The sequence below is a fragment of the Copidosoma floridanum genome, unplaced genomic scaffold, assembly GCF_036245765.1.
Source record: "Copidosoma floridanum isolate Cflo_tuat_1 unplaced genomic scaffold, Cflo_Japanese_pri ptg000032l, whole genome shotgun sequence".
Lineage (NCBI taxonomy): Eukaryota > Metazoa > Arthropoda > Insecta > Hymenoptera > Encyrtidae > Copidosoma > Copidosoma floridanum.
The window spans coordinates 7,265,562-7,289,816 of record NW_028321909.1 but is presented as its reverse complement, the minus strand read 5'-3'; the positions used below and the strand labels follow the sequence as shown (position 1 = coordinate 7,289,816).

At 39.2% G+C, this 24,255-nt stretch overlaps 2 protein-coding genes across 3 annotated transcripts; one reads left to right on the top strand and one right to left on the bottom strand.

Annotated features, from left to right (window-relative positions):
- Positions 1-3,577: 3,577 nt before the first annotated feature.
- LOC106646674 (uncharacterized) lies at positions 3,578-5,520 on the top strand. The gene is made up of 2 exons (XM_014362775.2): positions 3,578-4,256; positions 4,420-5,520. Exon 2 carries the CDS (start codon positions 4,435-4,437, stop codon positions 4,957-4,959), a length of 525 nt encoding a protein of 174 aa, XP_014218261.2. The 5' UTR covers positions 3,578-4,256; positions 4,420-4,434; the 3' UTR covers positions 4,960-5,520.
- A 15,236-nt stretch (positions 5,521-20,756) lies between these two features.
- Positions 20,757-23,933, bottom strand: LOC106646673 (uncharacterized). 2 transcript variants are annotated; one of them, XM_089597335.1, is made up of 4 exons: positions 23,834-23,933; positions 22,714-23,355; positions 22,378-22,515; positions 20,757-21,891 (listed from the first exon to the last, which is right to left on the bottom strand). In XM_089597335.1, exons 2-4 carry the CDS (start codon positions 23,314-23,316, stop codon positions 21,718-21,720), a joined length of 915 nt encoding a protein of 304 aa, XP_089453461.1. In that variant the 5' UTR covers positions 23,317-23,355; positions 23,834-23,933; the 3' UTR covers positions 20,757-21,717. The 2 variants fall into 2 exon arrangements, with proteins under 2 accessions (XP_089453461.1, XP_014218259.2); XM_014362773.3 differs by having other exon boundaries at positions 22,714-23,347.
- Positions 23,934-24,255: the final 322 nt, after the last annotated feature.

The following is a 24,255-nucleotide window of genomic DNA, read 5'->3' as shown; positions in this document are numbered from 1 at the left end:
ATTAAAATATTTTTATTTTGACTCGCAGGAAAATTGATGTTCAGTTTAATTTCCCATCTATAATATAAATAAGAATTTGGTTTAGCAACCTCCGATGATCAAGCGAGAGTTGACACTTTAGTTTACGTATTCGTTCATTATAAGAATTATTTCTATAATTTTTTCAAACTGTTTTACAGGATTAGTGGTATCAACAACTATTTGAAATGACATAAAGCTAACAAATAAAATTTTTTCATGTTCAACAACTTCTTTGTATATGTTTACTTGCAAATTTTCGCAGACCTTTTCTAAAACTCATTAGTTATTCATGTAGTTTCTCAGTTTAGGTTTGTTTTTTTGAGTAGGTACTTATTTTTTTATTTATTTATGTTTTTTGTTATTTTTAATAATTTTGTAATTTTCAATGAGTCATGAGTGATTTACGGATTTTTATGAATAACATTTGCGGGTTAACAATTTTTTTGAACTGCACGATAAAGACTCAGGCTCTGCTGGAGGTAACCTAGTATCATTTAATATTAATTAGATAATTTTTTTAAGAGTTTGCTTACTGAGACTGGAGATTAATATTTAAGAAAATGTTATGAATAAATTAAATAAATTAATTTTCCAACCATCTCCATTCCGGTTTAGTTTTAGTAATAAAGAAAATTTTTTTAACATTAGCTCTCTAAACTTTTTATTTCTTTAAAGAAATATGTTTTTAATTCATTATTTATTTCACTGCAGTTCAAAATGTGTTGTAATATTAATACTGCGTTGGCGTACATTTTAATTAAAAAAACCTTGGTACATCTCAAAGAAATTTTTTCAATTTTCACAACAAAACTACTTGAACAAACGCGTACGTATATATAAGAACACAATGAGAAAAGAAAACGGATTACAGTGGCAGCTTCGTTACAAACCCAAAGACCGCATCCACAAGCACATGTACAAATAAGCTTGATTCCAAGCGCGCGATGAATGCGTCGTTTCCGTGTACGTAGCATGGGGTAATTCACAGGTGACAATGTGGCCTTTGATTTCAACGACCGCGCACGCGCTCGCACGCGCTTGCTTTTCCCATATAGGTTCATGCATGTATGTATACATATATAGTTTGAATTAAACGAGCGTGTGTGGGCGACTGCTCTTCTTTCATTCATTTTTCAATTCTCTCGTTTTTTTTTTTTTTTTTTTTTTTTTCCTTTTATCTCGCGCATTTACATTTTTGTTCACTGTTTTTGAACAATCGTGCGATGTGCGCTGATTTTATCTATGACAAGCAATCAAAATCTATAAAACAATACTTCTGCCCGTGATTTACGAAAGGGGGACGGATGATAGGGCGATTGAAGGGGTTGGCTCCCCCTAGCTCTCTCGCTTTATTGCACGCGGGGTTGAAAAGTCACATATCTTCACGGTTCAGCTATCAGCTGTAAAAGCTCAATAATAAATGCGCTTACGATACTTAAGTAAGTCAACATGTACACAAGCGGAAGAAGAGAATAAACGAGTTGTACGAGGGGACGAGGGATTACTGTTGTTACGCCCCTTGATTATTATTATTATTATTATTGTTATTATTATTATTATTACTATTATTGTTATACTCATGAAATATTGAGAGTTTTTTCAAAATAATTTTAAGTCTTTTTTTATCGTTTAAAATTCAATTTTGAATTGTTATGTACAGGCATTTTTAAAAGTTTTTGATAATTTGTGCAAAGTTATATTGTTTGATCGTAAAATTTATTATTACCTAGTTTAAGCCTGTACGATTATATTGAAAGGAATTATTATTTTCACATTTGCTAGGATTCTAAGAGATAAGTGATATAAAGGTGCGTGAAATAAACAGACACGCTTTGTGATTTGAAATTTGAAAGTAGCTTTATTTCGTCTCGTTTTGTAAACAATAGACAGGGAGCTATGACACTCTATATATAAAATATCACTTTGAAACATAAGTACTAAAAATAGCAGATGTTATTACTATTGATCAGGATACACTTACACAGTGTTAAAGCGCAACTTGCAGAAATTTTTATAAAATTACTGCAAACAATGAAAATATTGAGTCAATTATAGGTATTATTAATAAAATCCCTACGAGTTACAAAAATTTTTCTTCAAGTATAAATATCTACTTCAACTTTTCTCTTTTAAATTAGAGTTTCTATTAGGTTTGTGTTAAATGTAAGTAGCTGTGACTCCGTGTGACTCCTTGTACACATTAAGTTTAAATTCCAATAGGAACTATTACTATCAGCACTCGTTTTACTTTTATGATAATAGTTTTTAAGCGTAGTATGTTCCATATGATTTTTATAAAATCATTAATAAATTCCAACAGTTTTGGAGCTTTTGAGAAATTGAAATAATGCTTATGTTTAGTGAATACCTAAATAAATAGATCCACAGTTTAATGCTTCACTTTCAAATAATAGTTTTATTTGAATACAATTACTGGAAGTATATTTCGTCTGTTTTTAAAAGAATAAGCGTATAGTATGTGAAAAATGCTATTTAAAAATGAACAGAAACTAAAGCTTGCAAGGTATTAAAATTATAACTAACATTTTTTTGCATGGAAATAAAAATCAGTCGACCCTTCAAAATCAGTGAAATCAACGGTTGCTCGAATGTTTACAAAGATAAAGTACAATTGAAAAATACACAATAAAGTGAAAATTTCTAGGATGCGAAATCCTATGAGCAAACGCAATATATATGTAGCTTGAAAACAGCATACATAATAATAATAATAATTAAAACGAGCAAAGAATAATAATTTCGAATATTAACAAAAACGTGAGCACAGAACAAAAGGTTACAGTTTGGGGGTATCGTAGTAACTTGCCCAAGTCCTGTGCTACAAAGCTGTACGTCCTTTCATCTGATGGCTGAACCATGCATGTTGTACAAATATTCCCATTGTTGCTGACGATGTTGCTGCGTCCGTTGTATTTGTACGTGGCTGGTTTCCTTTCCAAGATCTTCATCCCATAAAAATGGAAGTACAGCTTGTACGTTGGATACGATCTGGTTGAGGCTGCGCACGTGCTCCAAAGCTCGCTTCTTTTGGTGATTGGAGCGAAAGGAAGGCACACCCTTGTTCTCGCGCATTTCTGAAAAAATAAGCCACGTGTCGTCAGTTGTCTCTTACATTTTCGTCCAGTTGACGAATAATCGATGCTGTTACTATTTGAAATTAATTGATTTTTGCTTGAGCACTTGAAGCTTCTGAGATTCAAAGCTACGGCAAATTTAAAATATTTGCACGATTGTCTAAGCGCTTTTTCAACAAAAATCATAAGCTATTTTCGTGAAATTCATGCAATTAAGAAATAATGTCGGCGAATCTTACCGAAAAATAAAATCTGCTCTCTTGAGTTACGTATTAATGTGATGTAATCCAACGTACGGTGTGCACACGGCTGTGATGAAAGCTACGCGGCAAATGATAGCGAATAAACTTTATTTCCCAGCACGAAGACACACTAATTTTCCCCTACCCTGTACTAGTGACACCTTTGAATTTCAAGATATCTGGAAAACGTAGTTGCGCGCGTTTCTTGTAGTTATACAGTTAGTAGTATTCAAAAACAAGAGTTTTCAAAAACATAAATGACCCGTGCGATGTTTTATCACTCACCAGCTCCGAACTGAGCATCGGATGAAAACTTTTTTGTGTAAAAATCAAAGCCAGTAAAAAAAAGGGAAACAAAATCCGTGCTATTGTTGTAATTTTATAAACGCTTACAATCATGCGGGTGATATCGCGTGTAGTATATACAGTTTCAGGTACAAACATGTGTCATACGCTCAACAATTAGTTAACTATATCGACAACAGCCCATGATTTCACTCACACAATATTCTTCCGTCATTAACATGTTGGGTTTAATTTGGGTTCTCACGAAAAACTGACTTCTTATCTCATACATCCAACAAAACTGAAATCTACACTCGTTATCCAAACCATTTCGTGCTCATTGGATTGCCTATACTACAATAATGGTGAAAGCCGATTTTCCCAGCTTACGGTTACTCGTCATCCATAACGCCATTTTCACCCATTAAAAACGAACAAAGTGACCAATTAGCCAGTCGTGGTTAGGTGTATAAATTATGGCGCGGAAATGTGCTGTACATCATTTGACGAGTATCAGTTCATTTGGTAACGTCCTGCGTCAAAGTGTGTAGCAGACTCGACACTCGTGAGTTTCAAGGATCATCGTCACCAGAATTTTTACTCGTCTTACAAGGTATGTTGATTTTCTGTTGTTACGATGATATTTTTGGCACAAACGTACTGTCGCCTAGGAGCCTTTCAATGTTTACTTTTCTTTTTCGGGATAATCATTTTTAGAAACATAAGTACTTTCAAAAGCTCAAAACTAACACGCGCCCGTTGTGACTTGATTGCAGAAAAAAGTCGTCGATATGTATCACCAGCGACCTCGATTTGCCACGCTGGAGTGCGCATCTTGGTGGGGACCAACCACGTCCGCAACGAAAACAACAGACGTGCCCGAAAAATCCGGTAACGTGTGTAGGGAGGTCGATCAGTTGTTTTCCTACTACCGGGACAAAGAAGACGAGGTAAAAGTCAGTCGTTTCTTCAATAAAGACCGACTGGAAACGACCAGCAGCATCATAAACATGAAAGTGGTTGTGAAGACCCCTGCCTCTGCTTACGATCACTATCGTTGCGATCCGTGGTGGTACGCGCAGACTAAGTACAAGATTCACCCGTACGAACAGTTGCATCGTCAGGTGCATCCGTTCTACGAGAAAATCTTTGACGATTACCATTTGAATCTCAAGATAGCCGCTGATAAGAAAGGTGATACCGGATTCCTGTGCACCTGCAAGGCCAGTCTGTCACCTTTTAAATTGTGCTTTTGTTTGAATCCCGACAGACTGGTGAATCGCCGGCAAAGTCATGCTATCTCGCGCAGGTACTGAAAATTTTCGTACAGATGTGCCCGAAAGTAACTTGATTCGATGTTTTCCGTGTCGAGTGCTTGTACGTTTAATTTGGTGAAATTCGTGATCTACGAAAATTTCAATGTGCGTGTCAGTCAAATCAAGTCTGTTTTCGTCTATTAATTCTATTAACGTTTATTTTAACTTTATTGACGTTTATTAAAAATTAAGCCCATTAACTAGATTTTACGAAAATTCAGATGAATTGTACATTGTTTTATACGCGAAAGAAATTTTTTAACTTTGTTGTCCAAAAGTTTTTTACATAACTCTGATTTTTATTTGTATGTATTTTATTGACACACGTATAAGAAGAGAAAATTTTTATAAAGTGTAAATGTATGATCGTGTGCAGAATTGGACAATAGAAAGACAGACTCGTGTAATCCAGGGACCTCTGGATTCGATACTCGATCTATATTCTGTATACATACATCTATGTATATAACCACAACAATATTATGTGAAAACGTAGCAAAAGGTCTTTCAAATGTATGTATAATGAATTGTTTATAATAAATAACACTTTTGCAAAACTAATGGTAAATTTTCTATGTATACACGCAACCTAGTATCATCAATCGAAGGATAATAGTTTTTGTCGATCCTATAAACTTTAAGCGCCTCTTGGGCAAAAGCGAACTTTCATTCTTATTCGATACAACATGCAAAGTATAGTATTACCATCCCCTCCAAAACTCTGTAAAATAAATCCCTACAGCAACGATGTATATTGTACAAGTATACAACGATTGCATCCCGCGCCAAAGTACCCTCCGAATCAACGGGGGGACAATACACACGTGTACTTACCCCGTCCTTCTCTCGACTAATGCATACATTACACAACCATAGCACGTATACACACGGGCAAACAACGATAAGATGAGCGCGTAAGTGAGTACACAAAAACGCAAAGTGGCGCCAGGCCGGTCGAGCAAGTGCAGCATCGCGCGAGCTCCAAAAGAAAGCAAAGGATGTACCTTTATATTCGGCTCGAGCGCGTACACGCACGCGTAAAGTATAATAGCGAAATGGCGAAGAAGAAAAGGGGGTAGGCATGAAAAAAAAAAAAAAAAAAAAAAAAAAAATGGAGGGGTCCACGCGATTCCTCCGCATAGTCATATATATAGAGAGAGATACAGAACGGGGCTGCTGCTCGCATTCACTGTATGTGACGTCACTTCGCATTGTTAGACATCGAGCTAGCGCGCACTAGCTAGCATTGTACTCGCTTTTGTGCGACGCGACCATTATATACTAAGACAATCGGCCACCCTACCTCCGCCCGCCCGTCTCTCTCTTCCTCTCCCTTTTCCTTCTCTTCCTCCTCCCGACATCACACAATGAGACGGACGCCAGAGAGAAGAGTATACGAGGCTGGATATCGCTTTGTGAGCAAAAGTGTCTATGAATACATCATGTGTGTGTGTATGCGTGTACGTGCACACACCTTCTCTCTCTCTCTCTCTCTTTTTCGCAGACTCTACTCTTCTATGTACGTACTCATACAGTGGGCGAACTCGCGTAAATGTTGTATACAACATATACACCTACATGCACATAATCTTTTTTTTTTCCCTCTCACCTATACACGGTATATAATACGCCTTTTTCTATGTTTCATTTGTCCCCTCTCGCGGTGCTGTACACCCGCGACTCTTTTTAGACTCGCTTCCATACAATGTACATCGCTTTATCAACCTGCTCTCTTTGTCCACCCCCTTTGTTTTCGCCGTCTCTTTTCCTCTCGCCAACACTTGACTCCTGTCCTGTTCTCTCCTTTCGGTCGTTCGCTCTCTTGGTGTCTTTATCCTCGCGGTTTTTCATCTCCTCGAGTCGCTTTTCTTACACATGAATCCGATGACTCGTGCATATTACTGTGTCTTTCGCTCCCATTGTCCCTCTCGTACTAATGTTGTTCACTGGGCTTAGTCAGCTCCTCGCATAGACTCTCGTATAACATATACGATTATCAAGCAGCATTGAAGTAACACGTGATTTTCATGAAAGCTGAAATTTAAAAAAAATAAATAAAATGAAACACATCGGTGTGAGACGCGTAGTAATTAGCTTGATCCTTGCGAGGAGGCTATGGTCTTGAGAAGCAAGTGCTTCGAATAAAAGGCGTATAGAAATGGGAAGAAGAGAGCCAGGGAGAGGGAGGGAAAAGGCGTTGCAAAGCAAGCAAAGGCAAGCGCGACGACAAGAGGAGCAAAGAATGCGACGGTTGCATGAAGAGAGTTAGAAGAAAAGGGAGGAGTACTGCTGCTAAAAAAAAAGAATAAAAAAAGGAAGAGGAGAGAAGGGTTTTGCGCGTCGGTAATGTAAAATAAAGACCGGAGTCAAAAGAGGTCGAGCAGTCGCGAGAAAAGGGCCTCGAGATGGACGATGAGGAATAAAGTGTTCTACCACTCCGGGTATCTGCAGACCCTTGCGTGCTTTCAACCCTCCCCCGAAACACATGCGTGATCTTGGAAAAGCTGCAGTAGCGCAAAATGTGCTTTGGGCTTTTTTAAGAAAGCTAGGCTAATTCATGCAAACGCCAGCGTTAACACCTGCCGTAGAGTGGTACAATAATTACGTATTTAACAAGAATGTAATGGGAGAAAGTAATGCATTTCTACGGGACAAGTGATATTCAATCTATATAGGTACCAAAAGTTAGATAAAGCCGATACGAGTCGATTTTCAAAAATCGCTGCCCTTTCCTATATAATTGTGATTTTATCTCTTGGCAAATTTGCCGCATTACTTTTGTATTAGGGCAGCTTTCATGTAGATATTGTGTATACATTATATTTTAAAACTTAAAAGGCAAAGAGAAAGTTTTACGCTATCTAATCTATCTGCTTCCTGGTAAAAGAAAATATACAAAATGATCGGAATCGTATTGGTAATACTTGAGTGATAGATCGCCAAACAGCGTTCTTGCAATGCTTAGGAGAGTTTGAACCGGATAAGGGAATTAGTGGCCTGTAATCCAAGAAAGAAATTGAGCCATACAGAGATATAAGTAATGAACAAGCACACGAGCACGACTACAAGTTTTGAGGAACTAGCAGTGATTAACATAGCTCATATAGTTCCTTTGTGCGACTATTTGCTTCGGGTTGACGTACAACCTATACATTTGGGATCTTTGAGAAAAGTTATCTATGATATGATCATACAAACAACTGCTTTGTACCAGCCCATTTGTTGGATATCATATCATTTTCCAAATGCGTAAAAGTTTTTTTTTTTTTTTACCTTGGGCGTTTTCATTTATTTTATTTTTTAACTTTGGACGTTTGCTTGCACCTTTTGCAAGAAAATCTGTTTTTCAGTGCAAAATTTAAAAATATGAGTCGACATAGCAAGCCAAATTTTTCAAACTTACGATAATGATAATGCAGCAAGTCTTTTTTGCAATTCACTCCCTTTTGCCTCTTTTTCTTTCATCAGTTCTGCATTTTACATCACCTCTTTCTTTGACGCAAAATGACAATTCGGGCAGCTATAGAATGTATAGCTTTCAGCAGTCCTTGTGTGCGCATTCAATGTGTGCTACTGAAAAGTCGTGCTTTAGCTTTTGTCTTGTCACTCGTGCATGTACTCTATATTTGGCTGAATGGATGAATGGATGAATAAATGCGCGCGCGTGTAAGAGTGCGGTCTCTTTTTTTTTTTTTTTTTTTTTTTTTTTTTCGAGACTCATCGTTTCCCTCTTTTCTTTTTGTTCGCTATTCTCTTAATTTTTCGTTTTCAAAAGGTTTGCGTCTGTGGCAAACTATGAATTTTCATATGATTTCGCGATATTTTTGCACAGTGTTTGTGTCGTCATAAATTAGTCATCGATCACAAATGTTTAAAACGTTTAACAAAAATTTGTCGAGATACTAAACTTATTTTTCATATATTTGTTTTGATTTTAGTATTGTAATTGAAAAATAAGTAATCATTGAGGTAACTAATTATCTTTAGGTATTTTTTTTTACGAAACTTTTATTACAAAGGCTTTTATAGATTATTTTACATCTAAACCGTAAAATATCTCTGGGTAGTGGTAAGTCAAACGTAGCGTGCTCTATAATGATATTCTAGCTTTGATTGACCATCATGCGATCTGAAAATTTATCAATCATCGTTTGGTAAAAGCCATTGAAACGAAAAAAAAATTTTAACATTTTAATTATTGCTAGCATATTTACTATCTTCAATCGCAATCGTGATAATAATTATGTAAATAATACATTATACCACCGACGTTTGTAAAAATATTAAAAATAAGACGTGTCTTTTTTGCATTGTATTTCATGTTAGGTGTAAGAGCATCCTCAGTTTAAACGCATGATAGCGAGAGCTTGGCAAAAACCTCCCTCAGTTCAAATGGGCACTGTAGCGCTGCTTCGCTTCTAAAGGTGGCCTTCCTGTAAACGTAAAAAGTAAATTTTACACCGATTCGTAAGAAAGCCGACTTCAACTGTGAATATTTATTCAAAGCTACATAATCATGAAACAAAAATTATCTTTGCTCAAGTATTAATTTCCCAAAGTGTCGACAACTCCATACATCGACGCACCGTAGAGCAAAAGTCGACGAGCTTTGAAGCTGTGCAAAAATCGAGATCTATAATACACACGTATACGCGAGCGTTTTGAAAGAAGGAGCCGTCGTGCCCGCGAGGCGTCGAACAGCACCGGCCGCGTTAGAGCCGAAGATGACGACAGGGTACGGGAAAGGAGGAGAAAGAGATAGATACAAAGACGCGCGAGGCTGCGTATACATTCGGGAATGGATGTTTGGGGGTGCGCACGTGTATATATTATCAGGGCAGGAGGATGTGGATGAGATGCAACAATGGTAGGAGGGAGGGCATACACCACGGCCCACAATGCGCTCGGCCTGACTTCTTTGCGTGTCAAACGACTGAAAAGCCGCTCGCAGCAGCTCGTCTCGTACCTATATAGCAACACACACACACACAGAGGTGTACAGAGCCTCTACTTGGCAACGGGCAACGGTAGCAGCAGCAGTAATGGTGGTGGTGGTGGTGGTAGTCGTGTACACGGTGTTGGTAAGAGAGAAAAGTGAGGTAGCAAGGGGGTAGGTGGTGGTCGTGTATATGAAAGGCCAGAGGAGGTGGGGGGTAGGGGGTTGGGTGCTTTGTTTGGAAACAATGCCGATACTCACGGGCTACATCCTCATCTCCCATTCTTCGCGTTGACGCAGCGCACTCGCCGCCTCTCCCCCTTTCCTATTTCTATCTCTCCCGCACCTCGCCTGTATGTGCCCCCGGACGACGCGCCGCCACGAAAAAGGGTTGCAAAGGCTCTATACTTCCATCCCTGATTAAAGTTATTGGCCGCGCGTGTGGGCTTCGGCCTCGCTCTTTTTGTCGCGCCCCGGGAGCGAAGAACCGGAGGAGCCTCCAAGTGACGAGCAAACGAGTGAGCATCGGAGAAAGAGAGGCAGGGGGGTAGTTGCTGCTGTCGCGTCTGACCGCACGCGGCTCTTTTCACTGCTGCGCTCTCCCTCCGCGTTTGGTTCTTCTGTCTGTCTACGCGCGAAAGCTGCGTTTCATTTCGTCTCTTTTTTTTTTCTCCTCCCGGCAGTGGGTAAGCGTGGTTTGCTCCCCGACACGCAGTTCGATTGATTTTTCGGTGGATTAGTTTTCTTTGTCTCCTGTTTCAACACCCGAGAGCCGTCACGAATATGCAACACAGTCCACCTGATGCACTAGAAAAAAAAAAATTATAATAATAATAATCATCACGAGCAAAAGCTCTTTGCCTTCGTAAAGACGACAAAAGAAAAAAGGGAAACTTTGACGAAACATTTCGTTCTTTTTCCATTCGGGACAAAACAAAAGAAAACTCGGTGGGCATGTAATCTCAAAAAAAACTCAGAGTCGAAGAAGGAGAAAAGCATCTCACTCGCGACTGCCAAAGTCTTTGGAGGAGCTTTCGCGTGTATACGTATACATGTATATCAGATCTACGCCCCTCTGGCCATTATTTTTTCTTTTATCAATCTGCGGGCTTTCAGAGTCGGAAAAATAGACGACGAGGAGAGCGCTGAAAGCTGCGCGATAAATCATGAGCGAAAAGCCGTATACGGTCGTATACACACACGTGACCGGTTGATGTGCTACAATTCAATAGGAATGGCGAAGGAGATGTATATGTGCACGCGTCCGTGGAGCAGTAGCCGGTAACCCCCCCTAGATGAGGTCTCCTGGCGTTTCCTTCCGCGCGCGTGAAAGGATGCCCCAATAATATTCCATTCACCCAAACTGCTCCACCCCCTCCCCTTTTTACCCCCGATTGCCATGCCACCTCGCCTTTCAAGTTATATACGCCACGCATTATCCACCGTCTCTCTTTAGACGTGTACATTTTATATCACATACTAGCTGCATCTTTCCTTTTTTCTTCTCAGCCGCCCTTTAGATCACGTAAATGGTTTTACTTTTTGCCCGTCCGCGGCGTTGCTCTGACTTTTGTTTACCAAATCAAACGCCACTCAAGTAAAAAATAATAAAAAAAAAAAAAAAAAAAACACCCGTAAATTGTCCAAAAAATCAGAGCATCAATCAGTCGTATTTTTTAAAAAAGCGGTGGTCTCCCCTCGGTACATAGCCATTGATTTTTCATTCACCATCAGTTGCCTTTCAATAGTTTATTACGAGCCACTGGTCTCCCTCACTTCTTATTCCCTTCTCGTCACCGTGCGCTCTACGTTTATTGAAAAAAAAAAATCTCCTCCACCCCTTTTTCTAAATCGTATACACTGTTGAGACATCGACAATCGGCCTCATTTGATATTCACGCGCCGGTCCGACCGTGCACGCACAATCGGGCAGCCCATTAAAGACACCAAGACTGCCAATTTCCACGGTACACAATATATACGATCTCATACCCCTCAAAACAATCATCCCCCGGCGGCGTATATATACGTGCAAACAAACATCTCAGAACCAACCAAGCAAAAAGAGGGGAGGGTGAGACAAGTCGCTTAGACAACGGGCGCGCAATCGCAGCCGTCATCCCTGCAGTCGTCTCGCGTGCGTATAATACAATGTACTCAGCGTCGGAGAGGAGGCTCCGAGTGATTTACAGGCCTCGATAACCAGTTCGAGATAGTACGACACATTGTCGCAGCATCTGCCGACGTAATTAAGTGTTGCGTAATGCTCGCAGGGCCGTACATGGACTCGGATGTGGGCTTATCGGGCAGGGGGAGGAGCTTTACCGAGTTCATTAAAGGGTTGATATTGTTTTCTCAGCTCGTACACACGCGAATTTGGCCACCGTCTATTGTTCATGTGTGTATTTACTTGAAAAAAAAAAAAAAAAAAAAAAAAAAATTAGTAAAACACTCGTTGCTTCGTTACCTACTATATTGCAGGGAAACTCAAAGGCGTAGGTGTGTATACCTTTTATAAATTACAGCGAAAAGGAAAAGATAGGCCTCGAAATAATGCTTGCCTGACCGCTTTTCTCGATGTGGTCCCACTCTCTGGCTCCCTTCGCCACCCCCCCTGTATTACACCCCTTTATCTCTTTTTTGTGTTTCAATGGGACGGGCGCTGTAGCGATACCGGCACGTGGTCGGGCTGCAGGGGTGATTATACATATGTATTCAAGCTTGTAGTAGGAAAAGGGGGAGAGCAGATCGCGTCGTGGGCATATTGTTCCAGGCTTTGGGTGCAAGTCTCTCTGCGGTGAAGGGGCGGCGCACGATTGCGGGTGTACGTTTTCATATAAATGCGTATATTATACTTCTACACGATAGGTACTTCGCGGCTAGAGATGAATTTTTTTTTCTTCCAACGGCACTCGTAAGGAAGTTTGTGCTCTTCAAATTGATTGTTTCGACGCTTCGAGGTTTGAAATTTTTGTTTTTCATGCTGATGCAGTGATGATAATTCGCATGGTATGGTAAATGTGAATAATCTTGCTATATACTCCAGAGCATTTTTTGAATGTGTCGATACTTATGCGAAATTGTACGAAATTAATATTATTCAACAGTACAGTTTTCACGCGAGAATGACTTGTTTACCAAAATAATTAAAACTCTGTAGAACTGTATAGATTAAAGGCATCGTGGAGGGTACTCGATGTGCCCAGGGGAGAAAAGCACGTGCAGCCCCCCGATTACACATCAGCTGATGATATTCCGAGCTCGAGTTTACACAGCCGCAGAGAGACTCACAACCAAAGTTGGGGTAATCATAATAGCGAAGCCGATGATGCGTTAACCCCGTTAAGCTCCATGGACTATCTAGCTGTATACGAGAGAGATGCACGCGCATAGTATACATACAGGCATTTTAGGCGCATGTGTGGGTGTATGTGACTCGTGTAGTAAGTGCAGGGGGTACCGAAAGGGGAAAAATGTAGAGTGGTGGTGGTGTGGGAGGATCCCCCCGCAGCATCGTTTTTATACGTATATTTCAGCGGAGCACCGCCAGCGTGACTTATGAGATTTAACGCATTCTCCATGCCCCGAGATTTAATTACGATGTTCGGGCTATTGTTGGCAGGAGCTGCCTGATATGACGACGAGTGCGTGCGTGACTTGTGGCTTTGCAGGCTCGATGAATGGTAATTTTTTTCCCCCTTTACGATTGATGGCGTGATTACAGGTTTTTTTTTTTTTTTTTTTTTTTTTTCAACAAGGAAAAATTGTCACTGTCCTCGTCTCGTAAATGTTGGAATCAATCTGAGTTTTGAATAAATTACATCCATAATGAATAGAAATGAGAGATCAGTCGACTTTAAATCCTCCCCCCCCTCTCGTCCCATTTTAATGAGTCGTAACTGCTGTTCGCTCCACGGCACCGTACGACAATATCCCTGTCGTTGCTTCATTGGTTACTCTTCATGCGGCTATCTTTTATTGTATCTGACTTATCTCTTTACAGACCACGGTTATTACCAATATATCATATTTGTACCGAGCGATTTTATTGCGCTTTCAATTTAAAAAAAAAAAATTATTCTTGACAACATATTATAATACCTCGTTTGTACAAGGTTACTGTGTCTATTGATTATTAAATTTTTCGTGTATAATTGAACAAATGGATGCATCTGCTTTTTTGTATCTTGTAAAAAAAAAAAAAAAAAAAAAAAATTCGTTTCTAATCGCAGATTGTATAAAAACACGCAAAGCTTAAGAATAGTCCTTCGAACTATCGCGTGAAAAAAAAAATGTATACATAGCTATCCGTAAAAAATCGGGCCGTCTGTCGAAATAATCCATTCGGAACTGCAAAAGTTGAAGTAAAGGGAGACGAGAGAGCTTGCACCAGCAGCACAATGGAGCAGAGAAAGAAGAAGAAGCAGTGAGAGTCAAGCTTTTCTTCCCCTTCTCCTCCTCCTCTTGTTCTCTCTCGTCGAGGTCGTCATATCTTTGCTATCTCGCAGAACTGATCTTATTGTGGCCGCAGCGTTGCGGAGGACGGGGATGGCCCAGTCAGCTATTATGTTTATTAAGTTGAGGGGGAAGGGGACGAAAGAATATAAGAAGGAGAAAGAGGGAGAGAGATCGCGAGGGGGACGTATTGTGGCCCGCGCATTGTCTGCCCTATTGTGTGACATCACGGACCGATAACTGCCGATAAGAGCGAACAACTCCCACTCTTTCCTTTTTTATTTTTCGCTGGCTCGCTTGCGATCTTTTTTTTTTTTTTTTTTTGTTCTGTGTACGTGTGTACGTGTGCGCGTGTACGTGCATTGATCTATCATCAGACGCGGATTTGAAAGGGGCCCCGAGTTGTTATTGTTGTCGATGTCGCCGAGTATGAAGGAGAAACCCGTCAACTGTATACATGGGTGTTAAGAATGTGGGGGTGAGATTTTCTTTTCAAGCAAATTTTCAACCCTGAATGCATAAAACTCGGGTGGTCACTGGTGTATCGGTATTTTCCTGCTGGAAATTGCACAACTGTTGTTTCGAAGAAAAGGAAGCTCTGTATAGACGTCAAATTAACTTCTTCTCGAAAACATTGATACTTTATTGGTATTCTTGAAAAAAATTGAACATTTCGTACCGTGGATGCTAAGTACAACTTATACCCGCCAAAAGTAGAATAGTAGTTTTTTTGTACCATTTGCTCGATCGTCCAAAGTATGTCTGTAGGCGTGGAACAGTATTTTGTAAAGTACAGTATAAAAAAAAGAAAATTGTCTTTAAATCACAATTGGAACTGTTGTAATTTTTTTAAATAAAAAATCCATAGATAAATTGAAAGATAAAAATCTATGACTTAATAAAATTTAGTTAAAGCACGTATTACGTAGGGTTGCACCAAATGGCCATTATTAGACTTTTATTATACTATTAGGACGCATTTTTGTTAAAACTCATTATTGTTTTTTCACTTTTTAATTTATCATTCAAAAAATTACCCATTACTTAAAAAATTTATCAGTAAAAAAATTCAGTTAATGATTAAATGATCACCTAATTGATGCGTACAAATCTTTAATCCTACGTATGGTTCCTGGTTGAACAAAAATTTAATTACAAACAACCATAAAGATTTTAACATATTTATACAAGTACAGGATGACTGTAATATTGGAGTAAGAAGCTTTGATCTCCTTAATTTTACAAATTCAGTGCAACAAGTGTTAATACACCTAGATTTATCCATCATCGAATTCAATAAAACTTTACGACCATGTATGATGAAAATTTTCTCATTAAAACCTGCAGTTTCAATTCAGAATTAAATATCAAATAACCAATCAATAACAAGATTTGAAGTAAAAAACTTTTGAGTCACACGCTGTAGATTGAAGTAACAAATAAAAAAATTTTTTTCAATCACGAATAACAAATGTGTAAGTAATTTACAAATGTAGCGATTTATTATCATGCACGAATTTCAATTGATTAATGCTCGCCCCCCCCCCCCGATCCTTGAAAAAGGAAAATGTATATTACGATCAAGCACACTCGAATTTATTGATGAATGACAGTAGAGGGAAAACGATGATAAATCAAAAATTTATCAATTTCCTGTCCGTATGCGGCCAACGCATCACAAAAATATCCGTCCAATTAACCATTCTAACAAACACTCCGTACAAATCCACCCAACAATAAACTTCTTTCATCGAACTAATGATACATATTCCTGTCGCAGGTGCGAGACGAGAGCAGTTCTTCATCCGAGCAAACAATCTATTGGCATCGCACAAATGTGCACACACACACGTATAAAATGGATGGACTGCACACTTTGGGGTGAGTAATCGCTCTTAAGCTCATTAAACGTATGGTGCGCCCGTAGCCCCACGTATCGAACGAAACACGTATAAAAGAGCAATCGCTCCTTTCTCTCTCTCTCTCTCTCTCTTTTTTATACGTGTACGCGCACATGACCAACGATATTGTACTCATGAATGACAATGGCAGAACAATTCCCTGTACGCTTTCCCCGCGCTTTTTTCATCTATTTTCTCTCTCTATACCCGTGCATTTTCATGCTAACCAATATATTATTTTTTTTATTTTTTTGATACGCTCAAGAAGAGAGGGCACACGGGCGAATACGGCACCCATTTGTCACGGCGCGTGGATTTGCGTGGCTAACGGAGGGTGTTAGGGGAGAGCCAGTACTTATGGACGTACAGTGGAAATCGGTGCTCCCGAATCGACAAAAATTCATCCCGAATCATAAGGGATGATAGAACAGGCATGAGGGCGTTGCATATGCTGCAGACGGATCGGTGGGTTTGGCGATGTTTTATGGCCCCGAAAAAAGGAAAAAAAATAAAGCAGGGCTATGATTTTTTTGGAAACACCCGAGGAGGGCTGCTGCATTGGAAAAATAATTATTCAACCCTACATACCCAATTGAAGTTGGAACGAATGATACTTACGATCGGAGCGTAAAGAGAAAAAAGGCCACGATGGCTCAAAAAAACAGAAGCCTCGTATACTCGATGCCGCTCGATGCTGTGCAGGTACATGTTGCATTTGTGTGCTTGCGCAAGAGCAGTGTGTGTACCTATAAGCGTGAGCGCGCCTTTGAATCCTTAATTCCTTTTGAAGCCTCCTATTCTGGAGGGCAAAATGGTCGGGAACGAGCTCGTATTCTTCGCGGCTGAATGACGTATTGAGCGCGCTTACGCGAGTTTTATGTATACACGTGCAACTTCTTTCATCACATTATGGCTCGATGTTACCTATATATTTATGTATACAGTTTTCGCTCGTCCATGCAACTTATACGACCATCCTAGTCGACTTACATTTTATGTATACACGTCCCCTCGTTTGGCAGCGTTTTTTTACGTCCACACGAAAAAGATGAGAGACCTTACGACTACATGGGTTCACAGGTATTTCGGTATTCGTACTCTGCGCCATTATTCAACACGCTAATCACTATTTTGCCCTTCATTTATAATGTATCCATTATGTGTGTACGTATAGGCATATGATCGTCGAGGGACCATTTTCGTTCTTGTGTGCCTACATGAGTAATATAAAGGGAAAGAGAGACAGACGAGTGTAATACTGACTCGTATATAGCTCACGCGTAACGTACTTCTTTCAGGTGCCATTACATTTTAAAAGTCGATTGGCTCCCTCTCTTTTAGTTGCAATATACATGGGGTCTCTGTACACCGATTACCTTTTTTTTCTTTTCAATAGCTTCTCCCTATAATCTTATGGCCCCCTCCCTTATCTTTTATAACTACAGCTCGCGCTACTATACGGGCATTTTGCAGTAACCGCAGGCATCTTATATATATATGATAATGTTGGGAGTGGAATTTATTTTCGAGGTCTATTCGATGAATCTTTTCATTCTGTGTACTTACTTACTCTTAGTTACTGAAAAAAAAAAAAAAAAAAAAAAAAAAAAAAAGATGCGCCTATACACCGATGTGACGGATTGTCCATCCTGGATGACAGTAGCAAGTGACGTGCATAGAACACCATGCATACACCCACCTCCAGAGAAGCTCGAAGAGTAGAACGAAAAGTACTTACATGCCACGTATATGCATATATTATATCATACATGGAAGAAGAGACAAAATAGACGCCGAGAGAGAGAGGGAGGGAGAAGGATGCCTCGCGCATCGTGACACGTTCCATCGCGTCCTCTCTTTACTGAGCCAAACTCTCGCGCTCTGGGCTTCGGCACAACACGCATAATACACAACACACGCGCGCATCATATACATAGACGAGGACGCACAATAGCTTCGCTGGTATGAATAAGTACAACAGACACACAGGTAGAGAAAGAGGGGCCGGGGGTAGTAGCAGGGGCGAAGTAGAATAGAGTACGTGAATGAGGAACCCATTTGATAACACACGCCTCCACCTCCGCGGCGGCTGAGCAGGGCGGTGGGGGGGGTGCACCAGCGCCGAGGTCCATTGTGCCGCTTCCTATTCAACCTCCGCCGCGCGCTCCTCTCTTTCTGTGCCCTCTTTCTCTGTCTCTCGCGTGCTTTTTGCTTTCTCCTCCCCCCCTCCCCCCGCGTGTGGTGTGCACCCGCACTTTGGCGCGCATCAGCCACTGTACGACCCTCCAGCCATTGTCAGTCGATATTGTCCTTTCCTTGTTTTCTTTCTTCCATGCACGCGCCCCCCGCTGTAGACCTCTTTTTCGCGAAAATCACTCTCCTCCTCCTCCCGTTTTCGCTCGCCCTCCGCTTTTACTTTATTCCTCTTCTTCTCCGACTTAATCTCTTGAGTTACCAAATTTTATCTATTTCTTTTCCTTTGTTTTCACGTGCACTGCCCTGGTATTTTCTTTTTTCTCTCTCACAGTATTCAATGTTTTTAATTTACAACGTAATGTATAAACATAATAATACCATGACCTAACTTTGGCACCTCCTCGATGTACAAAAGGTAAGTCTCATTTTGATTATTTCAGTTTTAAAAAATTATATTTTGATTCGTACCATTTATCTGGTAAATCTTCATAATTTTATTTTACTCTGAAATACATCATTTTGGTTATGCGACCATCACAAAGCTTGCTTTGCGACGAAATTAAGACGATGTAATTATCTCAACATCTGGGACAATACCTTTGTCTGTCCTTGAAAATTGTGATACAAAGGCGTCAATATTTTCATTTTGGCTCTTTTTCATTATTAAAATCATCCCTTTGAAGAAGAAACGTTTAACATGCAAAATCCGTAATCCATAAATCGTCAAAATTTAGGTATATACTGTAATAATACATTTTTTTTACAATAGGCAAAAGCTCGTCCCGATGTTTAACAGTCCCCCAGCCATACCGATCTAGCCGATTCTCCCATCAAACATCCCTCCACGGACCACACACGATATTTTTGCCATCTCCCAGCACACATTGAACAAAGTGCCCATATAGTACAGCAACAACGGTACACCTCACGTCTCCCCTTATCCTCTCCCGTGTATATAGCTGCACTTGCCCTCAAAAGCTCATCGCAGTCTCGGATGGCGGTGTCACCGAGAGAGTGCGGGCGCGCTCGTATTATACGAGAGCGCGAGCTCACGTGCAGAACAATGCGAAAAACAAAGGGGCGAGGGAGTTGATCAGTACCGATGATGGCGGGGAATTCCACTGATTGGGAACGATTTTTGGATCTTTGAAGTCGGGGTATCACGATTGACAACGCGATCGTGACTCTTCCGCAACGCGTGATTATTGCTCGTGCGGTATCTTTTTTAGGACTTTTGCGTGAATCTCGATTAACCGATTCGGGAGCCTCTGGTTTGTCCGTAACTATCTTTTCATCGAATATTTATTGTCAGACTTGAGTGAAAATGGTAGTTTTCCTACGAGTTTGAAAAGTCTCTGTTTGCGAACCGAGAGGTTTGCGGCCCGAGCCGAAGGCGAGGGACGTAACGAGGTTCGTAAAGGAGACTTTTCGAACGAGTTCCGGAAAACTGCTTTTTCGCTCGAGGAAGTACCAGCCTCCCAAAACCACCCGAGGGCGGAAAAATCTTTTTTCCGACTCATGTCATACCGATCTTCAAAATGTATCATTAAAAATTAACATTATTCTCCCTCCGATCTTCCGTCGCTTGAAGTGTATAATTTTGAGCTCGAATCTACACGGCTATTATGCAGTTAACAGCCTAGATTGCAAGCACACTCGTGAATGATCGATCAAGTGACAACGGAGCTCCTCGACCACGGCACACATCACTCGATCCTCTTCTCCCTTCCTCATTGTTTCGAGTAACCCGTTCGCCCATCAGATCACTAAAATAGCTATAAAAAAAAAATCGGTAGGGACGTAAATAGAAAAAAAAAATCGAGTGGTTGATCGCGGCGGTCTGAGCACCCCTGGTCGCACCTGAATAGATACATTGTGTGCATGCCGGTGCACCCTATTCAGGTGGACTCTGTGGAAGGGGAGGAGTAGAAAGAACGGGCCGATTGTTCTCGCCAGCCGTAACAACAATAATGGTAGCGCGCGCGTGTCTCTCCTCCCACTACCTGTATTATGCGTCCTCTCTTTCGCGCGCGCCTGGTGTACGCGTACTTTTGCTCTTTATTTTTTATCTTTGTCCAGTGATGGAGCATGTACGAGAAATCATACGGATGTGTTAATAAGTTGTACATATTGTTTATTCAATTGTTATTTATGAATAGAAAAATTAAATAATTATGTATTTTTTATTTTATTATTTCGATGATGATAAGTGGAATAAGTAGTGACTAGTAGGGTAAAGAAATTTTAAGATTAAAAATTTTTCATTTGTCAAATGTAATTAAAATATTTTATTGTTCTGTATAATAGTTTTACATCAACATGGGTTTTTAAATATACTTGCAGTTTTTAATAATATAAAAAATAAATATTTGTATAAGAGTCATGCTGCTGAAATACCATCGAAAATAACACAAATTAAGACAATTTATTTAAAATTATAAAAAAACAAAATAAAAAATAAAATAACATTACATGGTTATAAGTAAATTGATAAAAATGTGTTACAAGGTATACGAAACACGTTTACTCTACTGCCATTAAAAATTGAACTAATAAGGACAAAAAACGCCAAATTAGCTATATGAAAAAAAAAAAAAAAAAAAAAAAAAACATTTAAAAATTAATTTAAAATTAAAAAAAAAATATCTTGATACCGAACGACCTCTAAAAAAAATACTTGCATGTGTAATAATTGTAACTAAATTTTTTTTTCTTTTTTTATCGAAGAAATTCCGATTTAATTATTTACTAGCTCACAAAAGTTCACTAACGTTTTCATTATTTTTTTTTTCTTACAAAATACGTTTTATTAATTTTTATAATATTACATCTTGTATTCTATTTTTCAAGACCGTCACAGTAAGTCAACAAATAGTACCTAGTATTACACAACTGTCTTTCGTCTATCATTAATCAATAGTAGATCTCATATCTGGTGGCTCATATCTATCAGGACACCACCGTACCCTAGAGATCTGCGAAGCATACCCTAGGCACTCCTTGTACTTGCCCTGGTTGGATGAGTATCAGATGTGAACTTTTCCTACTCAGAGCAAAGCCCACATCCAATTTTGAAAAAAAAGACCACCCATTTTTTATCAAAACCGGAGTTAAGCCCGTAAAAAAATATTTTATAGAAATATTAGTTATTGGAAACCAGTATATAACTTGTAATAGTTCGATCGATGCTATACTTATCTCATGTATCCAACTGAGACAACAACTCAAGAAGTCAATCGCGAAACAAAAAAAATAAAAAACCAAGTAAAATTATGGATACGACCAGATTGCCTTATTTTTCGGCACCTCCGTTGCCTGACTGCATTCCGTCAAGTTCATTTTGCTGTAATCTATTTGTCCACATCCATTGTCGGCTCTGTTGTGCTTGGAGTACAATGTGAGATAAACGTCACCAAAACTACACGCATCGCATCCATCCATAAACTGAAACATCATTCATTAAATTATCATTTTTTTATATTTCTAATTTATTGAGTTTGGATACAATTATTTTAGTCTTTTAATAATTATAAAAAAAAAAATTTCTTCTTTCATAAAGTTTTTTTCTGAGAAAATTTTTTACTCATCACTAATTGCCATATAACGTTGAGCCAAAGTTTTTTTTCGTAGAAGATCATTGAAATGTATTTCACGTATAAAAGTTTATTGTTAAGTATTTGAAATTAGATGTCTAAACAGTTTTTCAAATACTTTTTTTTATGATATTTATTTCGAAATTGTTCTTTCTTTTCAATTCTAATACATTGTTTTTACTGAAAAAGGATTTTTCTTCAGAACTATATTATAAATAGTATATAAACAAAATTTTTTTAGTATAAATATTACGTTACGATTCAAGCAAAAAGTTATATTTAAAAAAAAGTAAAAAAAAGGTATCCGTTGTGCCCAAGTATTATTAGGTTGACTTACAATGTTAGTTTTACTGGGGTACCCAGGGATTCTAGACTCGGCAATCGTCTCCCATATTGACAGGTAGGGGCTCAGGTGCATATCCAAATTTAGAGTTTCTCGATTTTCAGGCTTGACGACGGAGTACCTGCTTCTCTCCTAAATATTAAAATACTTACAGTTTATAAATGTGTACTCATTTAATTACATTAAACGACCTACAGACATTTTTTATTGATCACAGAAAAAAAGTTAAAGTTCGCCATTCAATTGTCAAAAAAAAAAAAAAAAAAAATATAGATCTGCATGAATAAATGAACGAAGACACGGAAAAAAAAAAAAATAATAATAGTGCACCTTAAACATCGGCATTAACTTTGATGCGTCCTGCTTTTTATCTTGATACACAACGTTGTCCAGCTGCGACAGCGGCATTATCGGAAAGGCGGGCAGCTCGACCTCCAAGTTCATAAGACTAAACAGAGACGCGGACGGCGAGGGCGAGTCGCTCTCGTAGCCGCTGCTCAGCGACTCGCTCCTGTCCCTCCTCCAGCCATCGTCGACCGCGCCAAACCGCGACTTCATCAGAACCTCGCCGATCGTGACTTCCTTCCTTGCCCGGATCAAATTCATCCGCGGCCCGTGCAATTTCTCGGCCATCGATATGCTGTCCCAACACGTTTGCGGCAAATTTAGCAGCTCAGCCGGCTTTGTTGTGACCACCGGTACTTTGGCATCTTTGAGAGTAGCCTCGTCGCTGGGGACGCTAGACGGGCTATCCGGGACTTCGTTCCAGAGGGAGCTGAATTTGTTCATCTCGAGGTCTTTCCAGTAGTCCTTGAAGTTCTTCTCTTCGTCCACGGGGATGACAGGGTCCGCCGAATTCATGACGCTTGCGGGTGTTTCCATTATATCGATTCCCGCGAGGACGTCCACCACTAGGTCTAGGCACGTATTCATTTTTCTTTTCTTGCGTCAATCCCTTGGGACTCTGAAAAACTGTGTGATTAGACTGTTGATTCGCGTAGTTTTATCACTACTTCCGAAAAGTTCGATTTTGAGTCGGAGAATTTCCTAACGAATGCGAACTTTGTCGTTGAACTTTGAATTTGATGTTTGTTATTGTTTTGGTTGCGCGGGATGGACTGTGTACGTTACACTATGAGGATATACCACTCGAGCAAAGTCAAAATGATATGTTTAAAATGTTATCAGCCAGATTTTTAGATTATTGGTGAAATATTCGTATACTGTCACACGCCTATTTTAGAAAATGTTAGCTATGTATAAGAGATTATTAAATCATTTTAAAAATATTACGAACGATTAAATCGGAATTGGACAACGGCATTTTCAATCACAAGAAATTTCTCCTATTAATTGTAAATTTAAAAAAAGAATCGTGTAAATTTGAAAACAATGAACGCTTTATTTTAATAGTTACAGTGGCTATATTTTACATGCATAATTTGATTACCTTTATTTTCCGGTTTTCCGGATGTACGTTGATGAGGAGTCGAGACTTTGGAGAGTCGATGACGTGTGATACCAAGCACAACTAAATGTGGACTGATTGGCGAAAAGTGCCTGACGGTTTTTAAAACACCACGAAAGGCTAAATTTTAAATTCGCCGTAATTATAATTATTTTTAAATTTGAAATCAATACATATTGCTATGTTGGATGGACATAAACTTTGTTGAATATACAAACTCTTTTTTAATTATTCTTATCGAGTAAAATCAATAATTTTTTTTCTCTTACAAAATTTTCTATAAAAGGTAATCATAATTTTTGAGCGATTCTCCTGTACTTTAACGCGGTAAAAATATAACAAATATGCCCCACTGGCCTATGCACATTCTGATGGCGCACAAAATATTATTAACAAATTCATGA